Here is a 24,799-nt window from a genome sequence, read left to right as displayed (position 1 = left end):
GAGCAATGAACGACCATGGTCTGGTAAATGCGCGATACTTTTTTGTCTCCAAGGTCGCCCATGAACACCTTCGCCTCGATCGGGCTGAACTCCGGGAGCGAGTCAAGATTAGTTATACTGGGCGTCAATGCATGTCGAAGTTGTAAATAGCGATAAAATTGAGATTGGGGCATACCAAATTCAGCACTAAGAGCCTGAAAGGACTTGAGAGTCGTCCCGGACATCACATGACCGAGCTGCGAAATGCCTATTGAGTCCCAGCCATCGAAGCCTGATAACTTAGAAAGTTCCGGTAGCAAACCGTTACGCCACAGCGGCGTTTCCGCGGTCAGTCTACCCCACCAACCCATGAGGCGCAGGGCCTGCCGCCATATCCCAAATACAAGTTGAGTGACTCTCGGCAATGGCCGACGAAGCCGGGGTGAGTATAGGATGGCGTGGAGCGAGTTATCCCCCATTAACGCACGTTCTAGGGCGTACGCCGAATCTCCACCGTCACCATACCACCATTCATTTAGAACAAGGAGATGAGCGGCCTGGTAGTATGACCGTATATCCGAGGTGGCTAGGCCCCCACAGTACGTGGACAGGAAGCATGTGCGCAGCGCTACCCTGGCGGCACCGCCAGCCCAAAGGAAGCGGCCCAGTACTGAGTCGACCCGCCGAAACCATTGGGGTGGGATAGGATACGGATGGTTCTGTAGTTGGTAGAGGAGGCGCGGCAGTGCAACCATCTTAAAGATAGCCGACCTGCCAAAAATTGAAAGAGGCATTCTGGACCAAGTTTTAATATCCGCCTGGACCCGCTCCCAGACGGGCAAGAGGTTACGTTCCCAGGCCGTGTCCACTGAGTTCGAGAGGAACACCCCGAGGTATTTCAGACCAGCTGTGGCCACCTGCAGTTCCGAAGCCCAGGGATCCGTCACCATGTCCCCCTGTATTACCCATAGGGTAGATTTACGGACGTTGAGGTATAGACCCGACACCTCCCCGAAGAGTTGCATGACCTCCAGGACACGCGGGCCGGAGTGCTGTAAATCGGTGAGGAAGAAGAGGACATCGTCCGCGTATAATGCAATTTTATCCGACAGTGTGGTATTCCACTCAAAGCCCCGTATCAACGCATCTCTGCGAACTCTGGCCGCCAGGGGTTCCATTGCTAAGGCAAAAAGATAGGGGGAAAGAGGGCATCCCTGCCTAGTCCCCCGGCCAACGCGGAACTCCTCTGACACCGCCCCGGCGACTCGCACCGATGCCGTAATGTCCGTATAGAGCAGTTCGATATAGGACCGAAAAACCGGGCCCAGGTTGAGCCACGATAGTAGTGTAAATAGGTACGACCAGCTGACCGAATCAAAAGCCTTGTTGATATCGGCCAATAGCAGTGCCGCTTGGTCCCCCACGGCTCCAACAGCGTCTAGCGCCGCCTGTGCCCGTCTAATATTGTGTCGCGTTGCCCGGTGGGGCATGAAGCCCGCCTGATCAGAGTGAACTAGGTCTGTAATATACGGAGCCAGGCGGTTCGCCAGGGCTTTGGCCAATATTTTGGCCTCTATGTTGATGAGGGAAATAGGTCTGTACGAGTCATGGCTGCCCGGGGGCCTACCAGGCTTCTGAAATACCACTATTTCGGCATGGCGCCAATCGGGGGGCAACGTGCCCCGCGTCCTCGCCACCTCAAGAACTCGGCGATAGTGTGGCCCTAGCTGTACGTGAAATTTCTTGAAAAATTCACACGGGTAGCCATTAGGGCCAGGAGCCTTACCCGCATTGAGCTGCCCCAGAGCGTCTCCCAGCTCCTCCGCTGTGAGGGGTGTATCGAGGAGCTCCTTGGTCTCGTCCGATACCCGTACGGGCGGTAAGTCCGCGAAAAACCGGTCTAAGGCACCCTCAGGCAATCGGTCACAAGAGGCGTATTGGGCTTCAAAGTAGGAGGCGAAGCTTGCTGCCAACTCGCTAGGGTCAGTCAGGACCTCCCCATTACCGTCCATGATGCCCGGCAGCACAAGGGGTTGAAAGTTGTGTTGGCACAAGCGGTGGAGCATGGAGCATGACTTGTCTCCCCACTGATACACCCTACTTCTGGTGGCCAGCCACGCCTGTCTGGCTTCATCCATCAAGAGGGACGCATACGATTGCTGTGCTTGTGAAAGCAGCCTGAGCCCGATCTCATCTCCACCCTCTCGGCATTCCTGTTCTAGGGCCTCCACCCGCTCAGCCGCCACTGCAGTTTGTTCCCGGCGCCGCCTACGGGCCTCCGAGCACCACGCGATATCTACACCACGCACGGTAGGCTTCATCGCTTCCCATACCACCTCCACGTCCGCCCCCTCTATCAGGTTCTCCCGCCAGTAATGAGCTATGGTTTCTCGCAAATGTTTAGTATAGGCTGGCTGTAGCAGATGCCACGAGGACATCCTCCACCGGAATGGCTGCCGTGTCCGCATGAGGTCTACGTTAACTGAGACTGGGGAATGGTCGGATAGGCCTCTCGGCAAAATGGCCGCGCTCTTCACCCTACTCAGGCATTCCCGAGGTAAAAACACACAATCTATGCGCGAGAATAATCCATGCACCGCCGATAAGTAGGTATATTCACGGGTCGCAGGATGCATATGTCGCCAAGCATCCACCCAGCCCAGCCCCTCACTCATTGCATGCAGTCTAGTGGGTGGAGGGGAAGGGGAAGGAGATTCAGTCGTTTCCAGGCGCCTCCGGCGATCCATGCACACATCCATTACGTCATTCCAATCTCCCCCAATCACTGCCATCGACTCGGATATATCGTCCCACACAGAGAACAGCCTCTCAGCCAGGGCCCATTGCAGGGGAGGGGGGGCGTACACACACGCAAACACTATAAATTCCGTGCCCACCTTGCCTTTCACAAACAAGTAGCGACCCTGTGGATCTATCCATTGTTTCTCATGAATATATGGTATCCTACGGTGAATCAATATGGCCACTCCCCTGGATCCCCGAGTAAACCCGGCATGGAAAACTTGTTGGTAGCCAAACCTCTGCAGGCCCAGTGCCTTCGTGCCCATCATATGAGTTTCTTGGAGTAATAACACATCAGCCGCTGCCCTCTTACCCCATCGCAAAACTGCCCCACGCTTGATTTTGTCTAGCAACCCCCTGACATTCCACGTGACCACTCGCATAGAGTCCTCAGGAGTCCGATGAATCGAATCATCCATAGTCTTTCGGAGTCCACCACATAAGCCCCCCGCTCCAGCGCCACCCACCACGCGCCACATGAATCATTATAGCAACACACACATGCACTGTACTATCTACCCCAGAGAACATCACCCACCCCCCGGCCCCACAGTCCCCAACAATCCCAAACCCCAACTTAGCAGCCACAACCCTGACCGCCCGTCCCCCGCCTCCCCCCACCCTATACCTCAATGAACCATGAAGTATCTGTCGCGGTATGAGCAGTCCCGAGACCGAAACAGCGGGCTCAGGCCCACTCATACCAATGGATCCCAACATCCCAAAAAGGAACAGCGAACTCACCCCCTCCCCTCGGTGTCCCTCTCACAACGGGAGAGTGGCAGCCACCATTATGCAGTCCCCGAAACCCCCCCCCCACAGTCTCATCCACTCTCAGTAGACAGTAGCAGTACTGTTACAAGGCCGCGATACAGCCATCAATGTAGCAGGTCTCAGGCGACCAGGTGCGTCCATCTGGGACTCGCAGCATTAGTAGCAGAGCACGGAGCCGAGGCCCCGAAGACTTCAATGATCTGTGCTAGATTGTTCGGAGTCCTCGGTTCTAGCAGTGTGTTGCGTGCCATCGGCCGAGGCCGCTCGCTTGCGTGATTTGGAGCGTTTGGTTCGGCTATGTCTAGACGATCGGTCTCGCTGTGGCCGAGGCGAGCCCTCAGGGGAGCCCGGATTGAGCCCTGGTTGCGGATTCGGTCTGACCTGTACAGTTTCATCGGTCCACCTGAACACGTCTTCCGGCGTATCAAAGAATAGCGTCCGTGACTGGAAGATCACTCTCAAGCGCGCCGGGTACAGCAGGGAATACTGTAGCTTAAGGCCCCTCAACTTCGCCTTGGCTGCCATGAAGGAGTGGCGCTGCTGTTGGACGAGTTCGGTGTAGTCAGGGAAGATCAAGATCTTCTGATTCTCACATAAGATGGTTTCTTTATTTCTAGCTTCCCTCAAGATGGCGTCCCTGTCATGGTAGTTCAACAGCCGTGCGATCACCGCCCTAGGTCGCTCACCCTCGGGTGGTTTCTGTGTCAGGGCACGGTGCGCCCTTTCAATAATGAAGCATGCAGACAGCGTCCCCGGGGGCATCCATGATTCTAGCCACTGTGTAAGGAACTGTCCCATGCCACCCGTCCCACAGCTCTCTGGAAATCCAAGGAAGCGGAGGTTGTTACGGCGCGCCCGCCCTTCTGCATCCTCCACACGGAGCGCCGTAATCCGCTGCGCTGATTCCATCGCCGCCATCCTCTTTTTAAGGTTGCTCACATCATCCTCCACTACTGACACCCTGGATTCTGTCTCCGTGATCCGCGCCACTGCGTTCCTCAGGTCCTGGCGCAATAATGTTACATCTGCGCCAACGGCCCCTATCTTGGCGTCCAGCATGTCTCGTGACTGGGTTATGGCCGCCATAAGGGCCGCGTTATCCGGTCCTCCTCCAGGCGGGCCACCCCCTGACGGCCCGGGGCCCCCACTAGGCCCGGTGAATTTATCAATGGTGACTTGCTTAGCAGAGTTGTTACCCCCCCTGGTCATGGTGGCAGAGGTAGTAGGGCCACCTGGCTGCCGCTGGCCCCTGGGAATCCTAGGCAGGGCACTTCGGGCCGGCTTACGGATGGACGTAGCGCCGTGCGGACCTCAGTCACTGCCCCCACACCAGCCGCCAGTGATCATGGCTCGCCGTGGCCGGTATTGCTCGTCTAGTCGGAGCGTGGACTCAATGCGTCACGCGCCACCGCGAAGCTGTCCCTTCTGGTCCGTGGGCCCGGGGGGGGGGGGAATGGGTGGGGCCCCCACTACTCACAGTTGCCGCCGGAATGCTGTGTAGTCGCTTCGGCACAATCGCCACCGATAGGGCTCTCCAGGGCGCCCGTCTCCCCTCTACGCTGCCGGCCTCAGACACCAGGCCGCGAAAATCGAGGTCCCGGCTGCGCCCGGGCCACCAGGCCGCCCCCGCCGCTCCAGGCAGTCTGCAGCGTCCACACTGCCCCCAGGCTCAGTCAGGCCCTGGAGGGACGATTTGTCAGCAGTCTCTCCGCCCCAGGGCAGGCGGGGCGCCGCCGCCGTCTCCCGACCGCAGCCCGCCTCCCGGCAGCTCAAAAATCGAGGCCCCGGCTGCTCCGCCGTCCACCAGGCCGCACCTCGCACTCAGCCGCCCAGCGCCGCTTGGAAGCGCAGGATCTCTACTGGACACACTGGACGGTCACTGGCACCTCCGGTAGTCCTAGCCCCGTTTTGTCTGTGGGTCAAGGGCTCGGGGACCAGGATAAGTCGTCGGATCAATGGCGGGCCGGCGGGAGCTCTCTCAAGCTGCAACCGCCATCGCCGCTTGCGTAGCCACGCCATCTACATACATATGGATTTTTAATAAAGAATTTAAAGAATACTACTTGGTTTGGATTTCTGAATTCGTTGTTACGTTTTATGAATTGGACATTGTGTATATCCAATTAAGAAATAGTTACCAAATATCTGTTGGAATTGATCGATTCTAAGGAAGGATCTGGGATTACCTAGAGTTTACAATACTCTAACATTACGTGGTGTGCTAACTTAGCTTGTTCCTGTTTTCAATATGATATGCACTTTGTGTGCTATATAACACTCTTGGTAGTGAGTGTGTATCAGGCTATATAAGCACCCATTATTTGTTGATGAAAATTTATGATAAGTCTATAATTACACGTATATTTTGGTATCTTGAGACAGATTACTTTATGTGCGGACGCTTCTCCTTTAATGAGGAGAACACTACTACCGACCTCTTTGTAACTAAGAATTTAGGAAATGTAAAAGTCTGAATCTTTCGTTTTTTAATTAAGCTGTGCCTCATTCATTTTCTTCCCTTCCTTGTTTTTAGCCTGGGTCTATCCTTGACACCACACCTGTGTAAACATTGGTAGAGAATCTAGATTGGGGCATTGTAGGCTGCGTAAACATGCAAAGTCAGCATAAAAGAACAGCTGATGTCTGCACTGGGTTTTCTAAACAATGGTAAAGCCTTAGATAAAGTTTGTTCAGATAGCCTATCTTGTTGTGGAGCGTCAGGACGCGGCAGTTACACAAGACACCAAGGTTGTTGATTCTTACCGATTGTCTCATTTGTGTGTTCTTCCCAGAGCTTTGTTTACCTCTGGATGTCTCTTGCTTGTGATCTTTGCTATAACAATCCATGTAACCATCGTTCAGTGTGCTCTCTCCTTGAGTGTCTCTATGGTGCGCGTCAGACGGAGTCCCATTCATGAATGCTTAATAAATGACCTATGGTTTGAACTTCGCTCCTGTGTTGATTCCTCCTTACTTGTTAAGAACCCGTGGCAAAGTGGTGACCCTGCACCAGCAGTTTAACAAAAATCTGCTCCACAGAATCAGGAGATATGTGGGTTCCAGGGGCGGCTGGTGACATTTGAAAGTGGTGCGGCGTAAACTAATTTGCATATTGCACCACAGCGATCGAGCGCAGCGAGCGAGCCCGAACTACCTTGCATCCATCCATACATCATTCATGCATCCACCCATCTATCCACCCACCCATCCTGCATCCATACATCATTCATTCATGCACCCACCCATCCATCCATCACCCATCATGCATCCACCCATCATGCATGCATCCATGAATGCATCCATCCATACATCATTCATGCATCCATCCATCCACCCATCCATCCATCATGCATCCACCCATCATGCATGCATCCATGCATCCATCCATACATCATTCATGCATCCACCCATCCATCCACCCAACCATCCTGCATCCATACATCATTCATTCATGCACCCACCCATCCATCCATCCACTCACCCATCCATCCATCATGCATCCACCCATCATGCATCCACCCATCATGCATGCATCCATGAATGCATCCATCCATACATCATTCATGCATCCATCCACCCATCCATCCATCATGCATCCACCCATCATGCATGCATCGATGCATCCATGCATCCATCCATACCTCATTCATGCATCCACCCATCCATCCACCCATCCATCCACCCACCCTGCATCCATACATCATTCATTCATGCATCCACCCATCCATCCATCCACCCAACCATCCTGCCTCCATATATCATTCATTCATGCACCCACCATATGCCGTCTCTGGGGTAATTAATCAGTGCATTTGTTTTCAGATGACCTTGTAGCACGTTATGCCCCCAACAGCCTATTGGGGGGCATAACGTTTTACAAACATAACACTGTTTGCAACTGCAAAAAGAGAGAATTCCACTCTCGGAATGCCGGCGATTAAAACAACACATCAGCAATACTCTTTACAGGACCCTCTGCCGAGCCTACCGAGCAAAAAATGCATTTCCCAAGTCTGCGGAACTCCCGGAGGAGTCCTAAAATTTGCTCAAAAACAGCCCAGCTGCGCAAAATGAGCTTCAGTGATAAACAACATCAAGAACCAGAAAACCGGATGACGTGAAAAGAAGAACACACATTACGTCTGAGCAGCGCAGACAGTGTTAGTCTAAATTATGGCACAGTAGCAAACTCTTTAATTACCAGTACACTATTTAATCTCACCAATGTTTAGAGAAACCACAATGAATAAAAATGACAGTGTGTTTACCTGAGTGTGAACGAAACGGGTCTCCCTGGCCGAGCGGGCGCCAGGATTGGCTGGGGGGGCACCATGACTGCTCGCCCAGTCGCCCTGTGCAACCCCGGGGGCTGCGGCCCACCCCCTGGTCCTCTCTCTAAGGGGAAAATCACAGGGGAAACCATTTGCGCATGCGCGGGCTAGTTTGTTCCCAGAAATCTACTTGCGCAGCAGGCCAATCCTTCCCCCCACCCCCCATCTCCCCTCCGCCCCCCCCCCCCCCCCCCCCCCCCTCCGCACTCCGGAAAAGTCGGCCGGCGGGTGACGCGATTGTTTTCATATTTTTATCTGTATTTTATTGACGACGCGGTGGGTCCATGGGGCTTAGTGGGGCTACGCCCCTACGCCCCAATGGACGCACCGCGCCTGGTGGGTTCTGGCTAAGCGTAATTTTGGCTCCACCGTCATTACTTTTGATTAGGCCACAAATATGTTTATTTAGGGCCAGATGTAGGTCACCAATCACCGGTCGGTAACGACCGATTTCGGCCGTTACCGACTGGTATTTGGTGATTGAGATGTAGGGGGCCTATATTTTACAGAATCGGTAAATTTACCGATTCGGTAAATTTACCGATTCTGTAAAAAATACCGAATCGGTATATTTACTAATTGGACCTTTGATACTGCTGCTAGAAGGTTCTGTTTGTCGGTATAACTAGGGATACTCTTCGGCTTTGTGCAGATTCTTTCCAGACTAGGAGAGGAACAGACCTCTATTCACTGTTCTCATTGTGTGGATTCATGCTATGCAATATTCTTGCTTTAGAGAACTTCTTCAGAAGTTCTCCTATGCTTACACACCTTTCTATATTAATGGATCCAATCGGGGTTTCATTAAGCATTCTTTAGTGTAGTTTAGGTGGAGAAATTAGAAGCCCTCATGCATTATAGGCAAGAGGACGAAACTTTCAATCTCACAACCAGATTGTTTTCCTTATACTTTGTATGTTTGCTACTGAAATCCTCATCTGTCACTTAGTATTGAGGATAAACTTTGTACACCATTTGGCTTACCTGTAGTAATCGTGTACTGTTCTGCTATGTTTTTGAGACAGGTTTATATTACTCTGGCTTTGAATTTCTAATAAATCCATACAGAATCCTACTTATTGACTGAGCTTCACTGTATGACCAAATGAGTTGCACAGTAATTGTGAATTGAACCAAACTTAACTCTTTTATTCCTCATGCACTCTAAAAAGGTCAGTTGTAGGTGGGTATGAAAGGGGGCCGACTCCTCTGCATTAACAGTTGGGAGAAATTTAGCACAAGGGACTAGAAAGACATCCAGTGACGTATGTCTGTGAGGCAGTTGTAGACCTAAGTTTTGAGGTCTGGATGAATTTTGGGAAGAAGAAAAAAATGGATGTCCTGTTAGCATATAGACATGCCCGGGCTTTGGAGCTATGCCACAAAGACTAAGAATATGTTTTGATGAAAACCTATCCTTTAGTCATGAAATCTCAGAAAAGGTCAAAACACAAATGTCTTCATCATGCTACTGAAAAGATTGTGCCCATTGCTCCAAGTAATTAATCATATTTAATTAACAGGACATTGGTGAGATCAAGATTTGTTTACTGCAACATGGTTTACATGTGAGCTCCTAGGAGGGACAACAAATAGGCCCGGGCACCAAGATAAAAGTGGCCCTGTCAGTGAACCAAATAGTTAAAACTGTAGAGCACATTTGCAAATCAGGTAAGTTTTGAACTTGTAGAGACTTGGGGCTCTATTCACAAAGGTACTTACATGTATAAAGTTACCAGTGCGGAGTCTCTGCACTCATGGCTGAATCTCCACACAACACTCTCTCTGCAGTGTGCCATGCAGAGATTCCACCCCGAATGCAGAGACTCCGCACTAGTAACTTTACTACCTTTGTGAATCTGGCCCATGGTAAATTAGTATTATTTTTAAAGATATGGGAAACTGCATGCATGTGTGTTTGCTGTAGGCAGTGTTTGTGGTAATATCAGGGTATTCAACAGTAAACACCCTGGCCATAAAATAGGCTGACAAATTGCTCAAAAAACGGCCCACACACTGATCTGTGAGCCTAGGCCATCAGGCAGTGCCTGATTGCCCTATAGGCTAGTCTGACCAAAGCTCTTAGAAAAGAGATTGCAGTTGCAATTGTAGAGTCTACTGACCCAAGCAGACAGAATCTGCCCCAGCTTAAAGAAATCCGATAATCTCACCTTCCCTCAAAGATCTGCATGGAACACCGAGGCACAAATAATAAAATTCATGTTTCTCCGTATCACACTTAAGACAGAAAAACAATGCTCCTGGATAGCTACAGGCCCTTAGAACAGCAAGGCAAGCCGGATCAAATTACCCACCCCCCGATTTGTGCTAAATAACTATTTCTACATGCATACATACATACATACATACACAGACAATAATCACCTGCTAGATGCATGGAGGAAGATGGATCTAGTTGATGGGTATGCAACTGTGGTGCATGGGGCAACCTACCCTCAGGAATCGTTCAAGAAAAAAAGAAAACGTACGTATTCAACATGACATTCTCATCAAACTGTGAACCACGTCCCCCTTCTTAAAAGGAGAATTATTTGAGTGAGTGCTGACCAAAACAAATAAGTAAATAAAAAAATAGATAAATAACTATATCCATGAAGGAGAACAATATAGGAGGAATGAAAGTAAACTGAATATTTAAACAGCAGATTGTTCCATCTATCACTTGGGGCATAAAGCAGCACATCAAACTTTGCCCATATCCTACCTGGTACAGCTACCACCAATGCCACTCCTGGGCTAAGGGATCAAATAGCAAGAAGCCAACTACTGGTGATTCTACTTCTTAAATGGGAGATACTTAGGACAATGATGATCAAGGTGAGCCACATTGCACGCACAAAGGCAAGAAAGGAGCAAGTTTCAAGCCCTCCATAAACGCAGGATTTAGGAAAGCTTGGTAAGTGAGATCAAGCAATTCCAGCGTAGGTCCAGAAAACCTGATTCCATGCCAGATTTTTAGGGTATATCCTCAAGAGAAATGTACATAAAACAAGTCATAATGGAAATGTATCACTTAGGGGTGATGCTGATAATCAGGAATGGAGCCAGAATATCAACCCTCTGAATATCATTGTACAAGAATATCAAGAACAGAATTTTGAGGGCCACAATATCAAACGGTAACTGCACGTAGGGAAGTAAAGGTTTACTATTTTTAACATGAACTTGAATATATATGTACTGTGTACGTACATTTAGGTGGAGTTCAATATAGAAAACCTAGACTTCCTTATCAGTCTATATTTTTTTTCTTCAATATTTTGCCCTCAAAATTGTGTCCCATCAATATTCTTGGTCGATATTCAGGGTACCCACCAAATGTGCACTTATTATATGAATGATCTACAGGAAGTGGTGAGTGAACCTTTGCTTCTAATGTTACAATGGATTTCATGGCTCTGCCTATGCTGTACATTTTATACATCAGCAAATCAACAGAAATCAGCCAGAATCAAAGGGTTCTGTCAAAGCAATTTTATCCACTCAGAAAACATTCTCCTTCCTTACCGTACATTTTGCCTTCATCTGACAGGATGATTTTCCGTCTCCCACAAGGTGGGTAGATGGCCAATGCTTCCTGAAAACTTTGCTCAATGTCAGGGCTCCACACACCTTCTGCGTCATTGTCCACTGGTTTATCCAAGGTTTCACTGCCTGTGTCGTTACTCCCCTCGGGGGAGGTGGGAGTACTCCACTCGTTCGATGTAATGGTGCCGGCTCCAAACTCCAAGACTCTGCTTGGAGAAGCAGCCACAAAACCTTCAAAGAGAAAATGAAAGGTTACTGCTTGTCCAAGATCCTACTTCAAACAACATGTGTAAGATTGACAAATAAGCATGGGTGCTGCTGCCTGAAGCCTCTGTGAGTTTTTAATGGTAAACCACTTTATTTAAGTGCTCAAACTATAGGTTACGGATTATTTAAGTGCTCCGAGACTGCAGAGGGATTTTATGCTCGCTTTTTAACACTCTGATTATCCACAAGCACAATATGACAGGAAATCACAAAAAAATCAAGATCTCCCAAATTAGAAAAACACTGATAGATTGTGATTGTAGGTAAGTAAAGTGTTTATTCTTTTTCAATTGACAAATTGTTAAAATTCAAAATCGCCAACACGTTTCGTTCTGAACCTCACAACACCTTGGATGCACGGGAGATACATATCCAATGTCACCATCGTTAGAGAAATTCAAGTAAAGCACGATCTCCTTGAATTACAGGGGAGTGAGCTAGCAAGCACTCGGCAGTGTTCATCTTTCTGCCAAACAGCTTGTGAGGGGACAGGCAAAATCGTTTCTGTTGCCAGAGGACTTGGAATTGTTTTTAGGAAGCGTTACTGACGCGAAGCTTTAAAAATTAGCATTTGTAGCATGTGTAAATAAGATTTGTTTTTCTGTGTTTTTAAAAATCAATAATTTGCATTCAGCATACCTGTCGCCCACACGCAGTCACCCCAGCATACACACGCTCGTTCCTGCCGTTTTAGGGCAAGGTACCGAGCAGTAGGAAATTTCGTGGCGGCCATTTTGGGGCGGGATAGAGCGGTGAGAGCGCTCTAGGCTCGGCTTCATAAGGAGCCCCCAGGCAGTGTCTTACGAGCTAGCAAGCACTCGGCAGTGTTCATCTTTCTGCCAAACAGCTTGTGAGGGGACAGGCAAAATCGTTTCTGTTGCCAGAGGACTTGGAATTGTTTTTAGGAAGCGTTACTGACGCGAAGCTTTAAAAATTAGCATTTGTAGCATGTGTAAATAAGATTTGTTTTTCTGTGTTTTTAAAAATCAATAATTTGCATTCAGCATACCTGTCGCCCACACGCAGTCACCCCAGCATACACACGCTCGTTCCTGCCGTTTTAGGGCAAGGTACCGAGCAGTAGGAAATTTCGTGGCGGCCATTTTGGGGCGGGATAGAGCGGTGAGAGCGCTCTAGGCTCGGCTTCATAAGGAGCCCCCAGGCAGTGTCTTACGAGCTAGCAAGCACTCGGCAGTGTTCATCTTTCTGCCAAACAGCTTGTGAGGGGACAGGCAAAATCGTTTCTGTTGCCAGAGGACTTGGAATTGTTTTTAGGAAGTGTTACTGACGCGAAGCTTTAAAAATTAGCATTTGTAGCATGTGTAAATAAGATTTGTTTTTCTGTGTTTTTAAAAATCAATAATTTGCATTCAGCATACCTGTCGCCCACACGCAGTCACCCCAGCATACACACGCTCGTTCCTGCCGTTTTAGGGCAAGGTACCGAGCAGTAGGAAATTTCGTGGTGGCCATTTTGGGGCGGGATAGAGCGGTGAGAGCGCTCTAGGCTCGGCTTCATAAGGAAACGGTCTCTTCCGCGTTAGCGGACGCGTTTTGAGCGGACGCGCCTCGTCTTCGCCGGAGTCCAGCCAGAGTCAGCCTGTCTGTGCCCGTCCGGGCCAGGCCGGGACATAGGGCACGACCCTCTGCCCACCTCTAAGTAAAGATATGCTAACAGGTAACCAACTTAGGGCGTTACGCCCCTCTAACCATGACACCTGTATAACTTTGAATCCTCTACTAGCTGGTGCACAAACATGCCCAGAGTGTACCCTTACCCTGACTAACTATCAGCCCTATCCTGTTACCCCACAGGAGACTGTTTTTAAATCCTATCAACAGAAAGCCAGTTCAAAAGAATATTTATTCTTTTTGATAAACTGCCGTTCACTGCCCCAGCATAAATTAGATATTTTTCACCCATTGACTGACAGAAAGCCCATCGCTATATTTCTAACTGAGACGTGGCTCCACGATGGATCGGGCCCCGCTGTTGCAACCGCCCTTCCCCCGAGCTATGCTATAGCTAGGAGAGATAGGGTAGGACAAATAGGAGGGGGTATTGCTATTATCTACAGCAGAGACTATGTGTGCACTTTTGAACCTGCAGCTATTCCTAACTGCGAGGCTGCTTCTTTCAAAATTTCCCTTAGTCCAAATTTCACCTTTTCCGGACTATTAATCTACCGACCACCAGTAAATAATCCATCTTGGTCTGATGATTTGGCAAATTTTATCCTACCCCAACATCTAAAAGCCCAAAATTATACCGTACTAGGAGATTTGAATCTTCATCTAGATGACGCCCAAAGCAAGACCTGTAAAAATCTAATAGATGACCTTATGGTGTTGGACATGACACTATGAAACAGCGGTCCAACTCACAAAGCCGGACATTTGCTGGACCCTATAATATCAAGCATGAAAGAACTTGCGTGGCTTAACACCACGCCTGTTCTATGGTCAGATCATTTTCTTCTAACTTTTGCCATTCTGCTAGAGCCCAAAAAAGGTCCATTATCGACTCCTACAGAATCTTTTAGAAGAAACTGGAAATCCTTAAATCTGGAGGACTTGAACAATGCTTTGAAGGAACATCATCCAACTTTGGATGGAGATATGGATAGCATTGCAGAGCTAACACAAAAGTGGCTAACTGGTGCCGTTGATACTTGCCTGCCTCTAGCCCGTTGCAAAGGGAAAGTCCATCGCCCGCCTGCTCCCTGGTTCACAGAAGCCTTGAAGAAAGAAAAATCTAGCTGTAAGAACCTAGAGAGACAGTGGCGGAAAAACTACGACCTTAACCAAAAAGAAGTTTACCGAAAGGCCAGAAATTGTTACCATTCAGCTTGCATGAAAGCCAAAGCTTGTTATGTTACCGATACAATTAACATGGCCGTAAACAAATCCCAGACTCTCTTTAACACGGTAAAAGAGTTAGCCGGGGAGAACGCTAGAGCAGAACCTACCCCTCTTAATACCCAGCAATGCCAGGATTTGGCCTCTTTCTTTACGAATAAGATTGAGAACATCGTCACTAATATTAAAAATGCAAACAAGTCAACAGACAAGCAAAGAAACACCACTCCAGTCCCTAGAGTAAATTGTCATCTTGAAGCCTGGCCTCCTATTAAATTAGATATACTGAAGGAATTACTTAAATCAATCAAATCAGGCTCCCCACGTGACCCTATTCCTGTCAGTATCGTAAACAAATTAGAGGATACTGCCTTAACTCCCATAGCAGAAATACTGAACGCATCCATAGAGCAAGCCATAGTTCCTGCTCTATGGAAACATGCTATGGTCAGCCCCCTACTTAAAAAACCAGGCGCAGACCCGATGATATTGGCCAATTATCGCCCAATTTCGTTGCTACCCGCCTTTTCCAAGATCCTAGAGAGGCATATCCATAAGGCACTCTCAACCTACGTAGAAAACAATAATCTCCTACATTCGTCTCAATCGGGGTTTAGGAGTGGTTTTTCTACTGAGACGGCCCTGCTTGGGGTCACAGAAAGGATCAGGGAGCTCATGGACGACGGCCAAACAGTAGCACTGGTCTTGTTAGATCTCAGTGCGGCTTTCGACACCATTTCTCACTCCATACTGCTGGACAGGCTGGGGGAGAATGGTGTCGAAGGCAAAGCTCTGGAATGGATTAGATCCTACCTTTCCCTCCGTACTTTCCAGATCTCCTCTTCGGAGGCTTGCTCTGAGGTATTCCATTCTCCTCATGGAGTGCCACAAGGATCAATTTTGAGCCCTCTGCTTTTTAATTTATATCTACGTCCACTGGCCAATCTTGTAGAAAATGTTGGCTTAAGTTTAATGACTTATGCAGATGATTCACAAATCCTATTCTCACTCTCCAAATCTGACATGTCTACCCCATCTGCATTAAAAGTAGGCCTCCAAGAAATTTTTTGCTGGATGTCAGACAACCAACTTAAACTAAATGGAGATAAAACAGAGGTACTCCTGTTAGGAAATAGCAAAGATCTCTGGAATGATTCCCATTGGCCACCATCATTGGGTAAACTTCCATTTCCAGCCTCGCAGGTTAGAAACCTTGGGGTCACCATGGATGACTGTTTATCTATGTCCCAGCAAGCAAACAAAGTGGCAGGTATATGCTTCACCATTATCAAATGGTTACGCAAAATCATCTGGATGCTGCCACCTACTACCCAGAAGACCGTGATCAATGCCTTAGTGACATCTCGGCTTGATTACGGTAACATCTTATACCTGGGCTCAAATAAGACAGTGATAAAGCGTCTGCAACTAGTGCAGAACGCTGCGGTTAGACTGCTTTGTAAAATCCCCAGATCTGCTAGGATCACCCAACATCTCAAGGATCTGCATTGGCTTAAGGTCGAGAACCATATTCGTTTCAAAGCCTTGAGCTACTTATTCAAAATCAAAGCCGGCACTGCCCCCAAATATCTTCAGGCCCTTGCTAAGCCCTACCTCCCAAACCGTAACCTGCGTTCAGGTACAGCGGCAAACTTTGCAGTACCAAGGTTTAAAAGAGCCAGAATAGGCGGGAGATCTTTCTCCTACCTGGGGCCAGTGCTGTGGAACACACTGCCCTTTCACATTCGCAAGGAGGAAAGCTATGTGAATTTTAGAAAGAGCATAAAAACGTGGCTTTTTAATAAATAATTGCTTTGTCCTTTCTCTCCCCAGTGATATCTGAGTGCTTTGCGTTCCTGGCGCCGGGAAACCCTTTGTGGGTAGCTGCGCGCCTTACAAATGCTATAAAATAAATAAATAAATAAATAAATAAAATCTTGACATTCATACTTTGTGTGATTTGTTTCATAATCAACTTTACTTGCTATTTCATCTGATCGCACTTGAGGAATTCTATGTCAAGAAAAGTTTTTTTGACTACAGCAAAGCCCTGAAGAAGTCTGAATTAAGACGAAACGTGTCAGCAATTTTGAATTTTAAGAATTTGTCAATGCAAAAAGAATAAAGAATTTACTTATCTACAATCAAAATCTATCAGTGTTTTTCTAATTGGGAAGATCTTGATTTTTTGTGCATTCCTGTTGTATTTTGGATAATAAGTAAGCTCCACTCACACATAATTTACTTGCTTGAGTGCTGGGCCACCCTTTGTTCAATTTGTCCCAGTGGCATGCGTGCCATTTCTTTAGGACATATGGAGATCATGTCTCAGGCCGTTTACACCAATCTATGAAACGATAAATATTGCCTAGATAGGGTATCTTGACTGGTGCAGGATTTTTAGCCCTGACCCTCCTTCTTGAGTTTTTTAACACTCTGGTCATTCTACTGAGTTATAGAAAGATACAAAGATGCTTGAACGTCCCATTCTATAATATGCATTGTGTGGGAAATCATGTTTCACACACAGAGCTCTGACAGCGGTAATGCCTTATCTGAACTAGGTTGTGTTGCCTGTCTCCTGTTACCTTGTGCCATACTACATATGCACAGACAACCAGGCGATTATTTGGATGACTTAACTGAGCATTACAAAGGAGGGGTGAACTCACAAAGGTTCCTTAGAACAGGAACCAGTGGTGCCCCTTGTCCCCCCACCACTTCACCGTTCCCATTCACAATAAATTAACAAACGAGACACTTAAAAAAATACTCGCTGTTTCATACAACGGGTAACACACTCTGTCTCTCCTTTGCTTTACAATCCTATAATTCGTAAATTAAGAATAAACAAAGAGTGATTCATGCTAGAAGGTTCCCATCCTCGCTCCTCTTAGCCCTATTCTTTCATTTCCCTCATTCCCCCTTGTAAAATCCTAAATTATTACATTCATTATTTTAAGACAATAAGTGTTTCAAGCAGAAGGAACGGGAAGTGGAGCACCTGCATTGCCTGGCTCCACACTGCCCAACCTTCTTACCTCTAGCATCTGGTAATTAACAAATGAATCATTTATATTCATTTATATATTTATTTAACATATTAATATAGTGCAGACTTAGCTGCATGGGCACTGGAGCACTTTACATTTTGAAGCACCAGGTAAGTTATGAGGCATGTGAAACGTTTTGAGATTTCGGTATTTGCTCTTTAACTTCTGTGACTTCATCCTGACCCATTTTGAAGCACCAAACAAACTGATATGAGTAGCATTAGTAAAGCTGGTTCCATAAAACAGGACCATCCCACCATGCAGAGGCAGTGCAATGACTCTCTATGTCACCGCTGCTGCTTAAGGACAGCTTCTCAGCAGAGGATGGCATGGAAGACCACGCGTTGAAAGGGCTGTTAGTCTCACTGCAGTCGGTGTCAGAGGTTTACGGTTGTGCTTCCACCTGCCCTACCGCCTTCTCAAGGAGGCAGGTGTGCTACAAACTGGCCGATCAGGACTGTGGCTGACTGTGCATACTCATTTGTGCCTTCCCAGGAGAAACAGTCTTTACAACATGGCATTTACCAAGCTGTGCCTTTTCCATGCATCCTTTACTATGCAATGCCTTTACCACGCAGGTCTTTACCACGGATATCCCTTTACCATACATGCCTTTCCAAGGAAATGATAAGTATGTATGTATATATCAGGAAAATGTGTTTTATTCATATATATGAGGGGTTAGAGTAAGGACATTTTTAGGGTTTAGGAATGGGTAAGAGTTGGATGGTAAGAGGGTTTTTAGGATTTGGGGTGGGTAAGGATATTGGGTGGTAAAAGTGTTTTTAGGGTTTAGTGGTGGGTAAGAGCATTGGGTGGTAAAGGTCTTTTTAGGGTTTAGTGGTGGTTAAGGGTTTGGGTGGTGAGGGAATTTTTAGGGTTATGGGGTGGGTAGGAATATTGATGGTGGTAATGGTGTTTTTAGGGCTTTAGGGTGGGTAAGGGTATTTGATGGAATGGTATTGTTAGGGTTTAGTGGTGGGTAAGGGTATTGGGTTGTAAGGGTATTTTTAGGGTTTGAATGGGTAGGGGTATTAGGTGGTAAGGGTGTTTTAAGATTTAGGAGTGGGCAAGGGTATTGGGTAGTAAGGGGGTTTAAAGGAAGGGTAGGGTATTGGGTGGTTAAGGTACTTTTGGGGTTTAGGGGTTGGTGTGTTTAGGGGTCGATAAGGGAATTCATATATTTATATATATATATATAAATATATATAGCGACCCACTACGAATACCACAGTCCAGTGGTAACATGCAGCCTATCAGCTGATGGTATCTTTGTATTTAAGTGGGACGCACATTGCAGAGTGAAAGAAGAGAACGTCCTTTGGAAAAGCAAACAAGCGAAACGCGTCAGGCAGTGACCTATGAACTGTTGAGTCTCCATGGCATTGTTGTTCCTAGATTGCTCCCCGAACCTGGAGGGCAACCTGTGAGCTTTAATCTACAACGCGTCATGCCTTGCCGCAGGGGAAGCACAACCGCTGATATCTTAGTGGGCCGACGTGTTGGGAAATCACCCAGCTCATTTCCGGAGGACCGAGGCTGATACATTGACTCTCCAGCTCAGGGGGCCCATCCAGGGCAGGCATCAGGGATCTTCTGAACCTAGCACCCATCAAGGGTAAATTAGCGACTCACTACGAATACCACAATCCAGCGGGAACTTGCACCCTATCAGCAGATAGCATCTTTGTATTTAAGTGGGACATGCATTTCCCAGTTAAAGAAGAGAACGGCCTTTGAAAAAGGAAACAAGCGAAATGCGTCAGGCTGCGACTTCTGAACTGTTGAGTCTGCATGGCATTGTTCCTAGAGTGTTCCCCAAACCTGGAGGGCAACCTGTGAGCTTTAATCTACAACACGGCATGCCTTTCCGCAGGGGAGCAACCCCGCTGATATCTGAGCAGGCCGATGAGTTGGGAAGTCGCCCAGCTCATTTCGAGATGACTAACGCCGATACATTGACTCTCTAGCTCAGGGGGCACATCCAGGGCAGCCATCAGGGATCTTCTGAACCTGGCACCCATCAAGGGTAAATTAGCGACTCACTATGAATACCACAATCCAGTGGGAACTTACAGCCTATCCTCAGACGGCATCTTTGTATTTAATTGGGACGTGCATTGCCGAGTGAAAGAAGAGAACGGCCTTAGAAAAAGCAAACAAGCAAAACGTGTCAGGCCGCAATTTTTGAACTGTTGAGTCTGCATGGCATTGTTGTTCCTAGAGTGCTCCCCGAACCTGGAGGGCAACCTGTGAGCTTTAATCTACAACACGGCATGCCTTGCCGCAGGGGACGCACCACCACTGATATCTGAACGGGCCGATGAGTTGGGAAATCGCCCAGCTCATTTCGGGAGGACCGGCGCTGATACATTGACTCTCCAGCTCAGTGGGCCCATCCAGGGCAAGCATCAGGGATCTTCTGAACCTGGCACCCATCGAGGGTAAATTAGTGACTCACTACGAATACCACAATCCAGTGGGAACTTACAGCCTATCAGCAGACAGCATCTTTGAATTTAAGTGGGACGCGCATTGCCGAGTGAAAGAAGAGAACGGCCTTAGAAAAAGCAGACAAGTGAAACGTGTCAGGCCGCGACTTCTGAACTGTTGAGTCTACATGGCATTGTTGTTCCTAGAGTGCTCCCCAAACGTGGGGGGCAACCTGTGAGCTTTAATCTATAACGCGGCATGCCTTGCCGCAAGGGAAGCGCCACCCCTGATATCTGAGCGGGCTGACGAGTTGGGAAATCGCCCAGCTCATTACGGGAGGACCGATGCCGATACATTGCTCCACCTCAGGGGGCCACTCCAGGGCAGGCATCATGGATCTTCTGAACCTGGCACCCATCAAGGGTAAATTAGCGACTCACTACAAATACCACAATCCAGTGGGAACTTGCAGCCTATCAGCAGATGGCATCTTCGTATTTAATTGGGACGCGCATTGCCAAGTGAAAGAAGAGAACGGCCTTTGAAAAAGCAAACAAGCGAAACGCGTCAGGCTGCGACTTCTGAACTGTTGAGCGTGCGTGGCATTGTTGTTCCTAGAGTGCTTCCCGAACCAGGAGGGCAACTTGTGATATAATATATATATGTGAATATGTAAATAGATGTAAACATATACATATACATATATATTGCAAGTGAAACCCCTATTTACGCATTGTAACAATGAAAAATTAATTGTCATAAAATGGTGGATGACAATTGACAATTATTTTTTTTTCAAAACTCTTTTTTATTGAGAAATCGCATATAAGACACAGCACTCCGTACCCCGGAGGAGCTGTAACAATTGCAGTACATCATAATCAGCGATTCATTTGACGTTAAGAAAATTGTCCCTTCAACCCCCTGCCCCTTTCCCCAACTTCCCTAACCCTTCCCTCCCCCTCTCTCCCCTTGCACAACGTCTCTCCGATACTGCACAGATTAAACATATGTAAATCAGTGTATGCATCTTTGCCTCTACATGCCCATCACATCTGCCCCTCCACGCCTCCCGTTGGTGCTGGAGGCTCCAGCCACAGGCCCCTGTAGTCCGCCCACCTTTTCCATATTTTATAGTGTTTTTTGGGACAGCCTCTGGCCTCGAACACCGGCCGTTCCAGTCCCATGCAAAAGTCAAGTCCTTTCTTCCACCCAATCACCTTGGGAGCCCTGGGGTCTTTCCAGGCCTGCGCCACATCTCTTTTTGCTATTGTAAGGCCCAGTAGGAGCAGGTGCCTTTCATAGACAGTGCCTCCCACCCCTTCCAGCACGAGAAGTAGGCCGAATTTCGAGGTACGGGGGAGGTCCCATCCCAGCACCTATGACAGACGATCCCACACACCAGTCCAACATCTCACCAGGCCACTACAGTCCCACACTGTGTGTAGGAGGTCACCGAGTTCATGGCCACATCGCACGCACGCCGGAGACTCAATCAGACCAGCCCTCCACAGTCTCTCTCTGGTATAATAAGCACGATGTAAGTACTTAAACTGTATTAGGCGTAGGCGTACGGCTATAGCCGCTCCCCTGGGGGATTCGAGAGCCTCCCGCCAATCCTCTTCCTCCAGCTCCCCCACATCTCTCACCCAGCGATCCCTGAGCGGCTGCAGATCAGAAGAGCAATGTGTAACTAGTGTCTGATAGATACGGGATATTTTCTTTTCCTCTAGGTCCCCCATAAACACCTTCGCGTCTATCGGGCTAAAGTCAGGCAAGGTGTCTAATCCCGCGAGTGTGGGTGCAAGGGCGTGTCTTAACTGTAAATATCTAAAGAACTGTGTGCGGGGCATATCAAATTCTTTGCTAAGTTCTTGAAAAGATTTAAGCGTGGTGCCCTTCAGGACATGGCCTAATGCAGAAATTCCTATCGAGTCCCAACCTCCGAAGCCCCGCAGCGACATCAGTGCCGGTAACTGCCCAATGTGCCAGAGTGGGTTCTCCCTCATTAGTTTCCCCCACCATCCCATACGACGTAGTGATTGTCGCCAAAGCTGAAAGACTACCTGTGTTGCTTTAGGCAGTCCCTTTCTCAGCCGCGCCGAGTATAGAATAGTGTGTAGGGTGTCGGGTTCCATCAGGTACCTTTCAAGGGCGTATGCCAGGTCCCCCCTGTCACTGTACCACCAGTCATTCAAGACTACAAGATGTGATGCTTGGTAATATGACAATATATCTGATGTCGCCAATCCCCCACAATATGTGGACAGAAAACAGGTTCGTAGGGCCACTCGCGACGCACCCCCGGCCCATAAAAACTGTCCTAGAGCGGAGTTGACTTGTCGAAACCATTGCGTTGGGATCGGGTATGGGTGATTCTGCAATTGGTATAGCATGCGGGCAACCATCTTAAATATTGCGGACCTGCCATAGATATTGAGTGGCATGCGGGACCAGCATTTCATCTCCGGTTGTACCTTATCCCACACCGGGACTATATTACGCTCCCACGCAAAAGCCGGCAAGGTCGTCAAAAACACCTCCAGGTACTTAAGACCCCTAGCCGCCCTTTGTAGTATCGAGGCCCACGGCCCGATCTCAAAGTGTGTACGTAGCATCCAAAGTGTGGATTTCCGCGGGTTAAGGTACAGTCCCGATATTTCCCCAAAGATTCTCATTATTTCTAGGACCCGTGGCCCAGACCGATTCACATTTGTAAGAAAGAACAGGACGTCATCCGCCTATAATGCGATTCTGTCCGAGGGTCCTGCCTCCCATTCAAATCCCCTCAGCTGCGCATCTATCCGGACCCATGCAGCTAACGGTTCCATAGCTAGGGCAAATAGGTATGGCGGGAGGGGGCACCCCTGTCTGGTGCCTCGCCCTATTGGAAAGGCCGCCGACGTCTTGCCCGCTATCCTCACGGAGGCCGACAGATCAGTATATAATAGCCGAATATAGGACATAAAGTGCGGCCCTAGATTGAGACGTGGAAGGAGTGCGAACAGATAGGTCCAGCTCAAAGAGTCGAAGGCTCTGTCAATGTCTGCCAGTAACAGCGCCGCCTGGTCCCCAGTCTTACTCATCGCCTCTACTGCCACGTGCGCGCGTCTAATGTTGTGTCTTGTCGCTCTGTGGGGCATAAATCCGGCCTGATCCGGGTGGATCAGTTCTGTGTTATATAGGAGTAATCGGTTCGCAAGCGCCTTGGCCAGTATTTTGGCCTCGATATTTAAAAGGGAGATCGGTTGATAGGACTCATGGCGGTCCGGGGGCCGACCGGGTTTGCAGAGCACCACTATTTCTGCATGCCTCCAGTCCGCTGGCAGAAGGCCCTCTTTCCTCGCCGCCTCCAGGGCAGCCTTGTAATGAAGCCCCAGCTGGAGATGATAACGTTTGAAGAACTCATTTGGAAATCCGTTGGGCCCTGGGGCCTTGCCGGTATTGAGCTCCCCCAGGGCTGTACCTAGTTCCTCAGCCGACAGCGGGGCCTCGAGGCGTTCTCGCACGTCATCTGGGAGCGCACGGGGCGGGAGATTAGTTATAAATTTGTCAACGTCCAGCGCCGGGAGGGAATCCTGTGGGGCATATTGGGCCGCAAGGTAGCGAGCGAAGCTATCCGCCAGCTCCCTCGAGGCTGAAATGGAGGCTCCAGTATCATCTTTGAGACCCGGCAACTCCTGTGTCCGAAACACTTTCTGACAGAGCCTATGGAGCATTGTACTGGATTTGTCGCCCCATTGATATATTCTACTTCTCGTCGCCAGCCAGACCTGCCGAGCCTCGTCTAACATTAAAGCCGCATATGATTGCTGCGCCAATAATAGCTGCCCTACTCCCTCTTGGTGACTCGCTACCCCGTACTGAGTCTCCAGCTGTTTCACTGTCGCTGCAGCCTTCACTAGCTCTTCTTTCCGCTTTCGGCGCGCTGCTGCACACCAGGCTATATCTACCCCACGAAGTGTGGGCTTCAGGGCTTCCCAGGCCATCCGTATGTCGGACACGGTGCCTAGATTCTCTTCCCAGTAGCGAGCAATGGCCACCTCCATATGATGTTGGTAGGCCTCCTGTTGCAGGTTCCAAGTGGGGAGGTGCCATCGAAACGGCTGTCTCCCTTTGTCTAAAGGGACTTCTATTACTATTGGGAAATGATCCAACAGTCCACGCGGCAGGATGGATGCCGAAACAACCCTATTCACAACAGCGGTTGGGACAAAAACATAGTCAAGTCTCAAAAACGAGTTGTGGACCGCTGAGACATAGGAATATTCTCGTTCATGTGGGTGGAGGTATCGCCATGTGTCCACCCAGTCCATGCCTCTCACCATATCATTCAGTTTAGTGGGAGTATCTGCTATGGGGTCGCCCCTAAGTCGAAGACGATCGAGTCGACAGTGCATAACATCGTTCCAATCCCCCCCGATCACTGCCAGTCCCTCTGGAATCTCAGCCCATATTGCGAACAGTTTCTCAATCAGTGCCCACTGCAGTGGGGGCGGGGCGTATACACTCCCGATTATTACCGACTCCGTACCCACCATCCCCTGTATGAAAACATATCGACCATGTGGGTCCGTCCACTGTCTCGTGTGAGTGTATGACAATCTGCGATGCATCAAGATCGCCACCCCCCGAGACCCTCTCACAAAACCTGCGTGATAGACCTGGTCATAGCCGTATCGCTGTAGGCCCAACGCTTTGTTTCCTAGTAAGTGTGTTTCTTGTAACAGTAGGACATCTACCTTCTCTCTC

General features: G+C 48.6%; 1 protein-coding gene across 1 annotated transcript in view; it reads right to left on the bottom strand.

Annotated features, from left to right (window-relative positions):
• TEAD4 (TEA domain transcription factor 4) overlaps positions 1-24,096 on the bottom strand; it is a 479,147-nt gene extending 455,051 nt beyond the window's left edge. The window contains exons 1-2 of the mRNA XM_078647400.1: positions 23,130-24,096; positions 11,415-11,666 (exon numbers count right to left, since the gene is read on the bottom strand). Of these exons, the coding sequence (XP_078503526.1) occupies positions 11,415-11,666; positions 23,130-24,096 (1,219 nt within the window). The remainder of the gene's footprint in view (positions 1-11,414; positions 11,667-23,129) is intronic.
• Positions 24,097-24,799: the final 703 nt, after the last annotated feature.

Source organism: Lissotriton helveticus, chromosome 1_1, assembly GCF_964261635.1.
Source record: "Lissotriton helveticus chromosome 1_1, aLisHel1.1, whole genome shotgun sequence".
NCBI lineage: Eukaryota > Metazoa > Chordata > Amphibia > Caudata > Salamandridae > Lissotriton > Lissotriton helveticus.
Note: the sequence above shows the minus strand (reverse complement) of the source record. Positions and strands in the feature narration are given on the sequence as shown.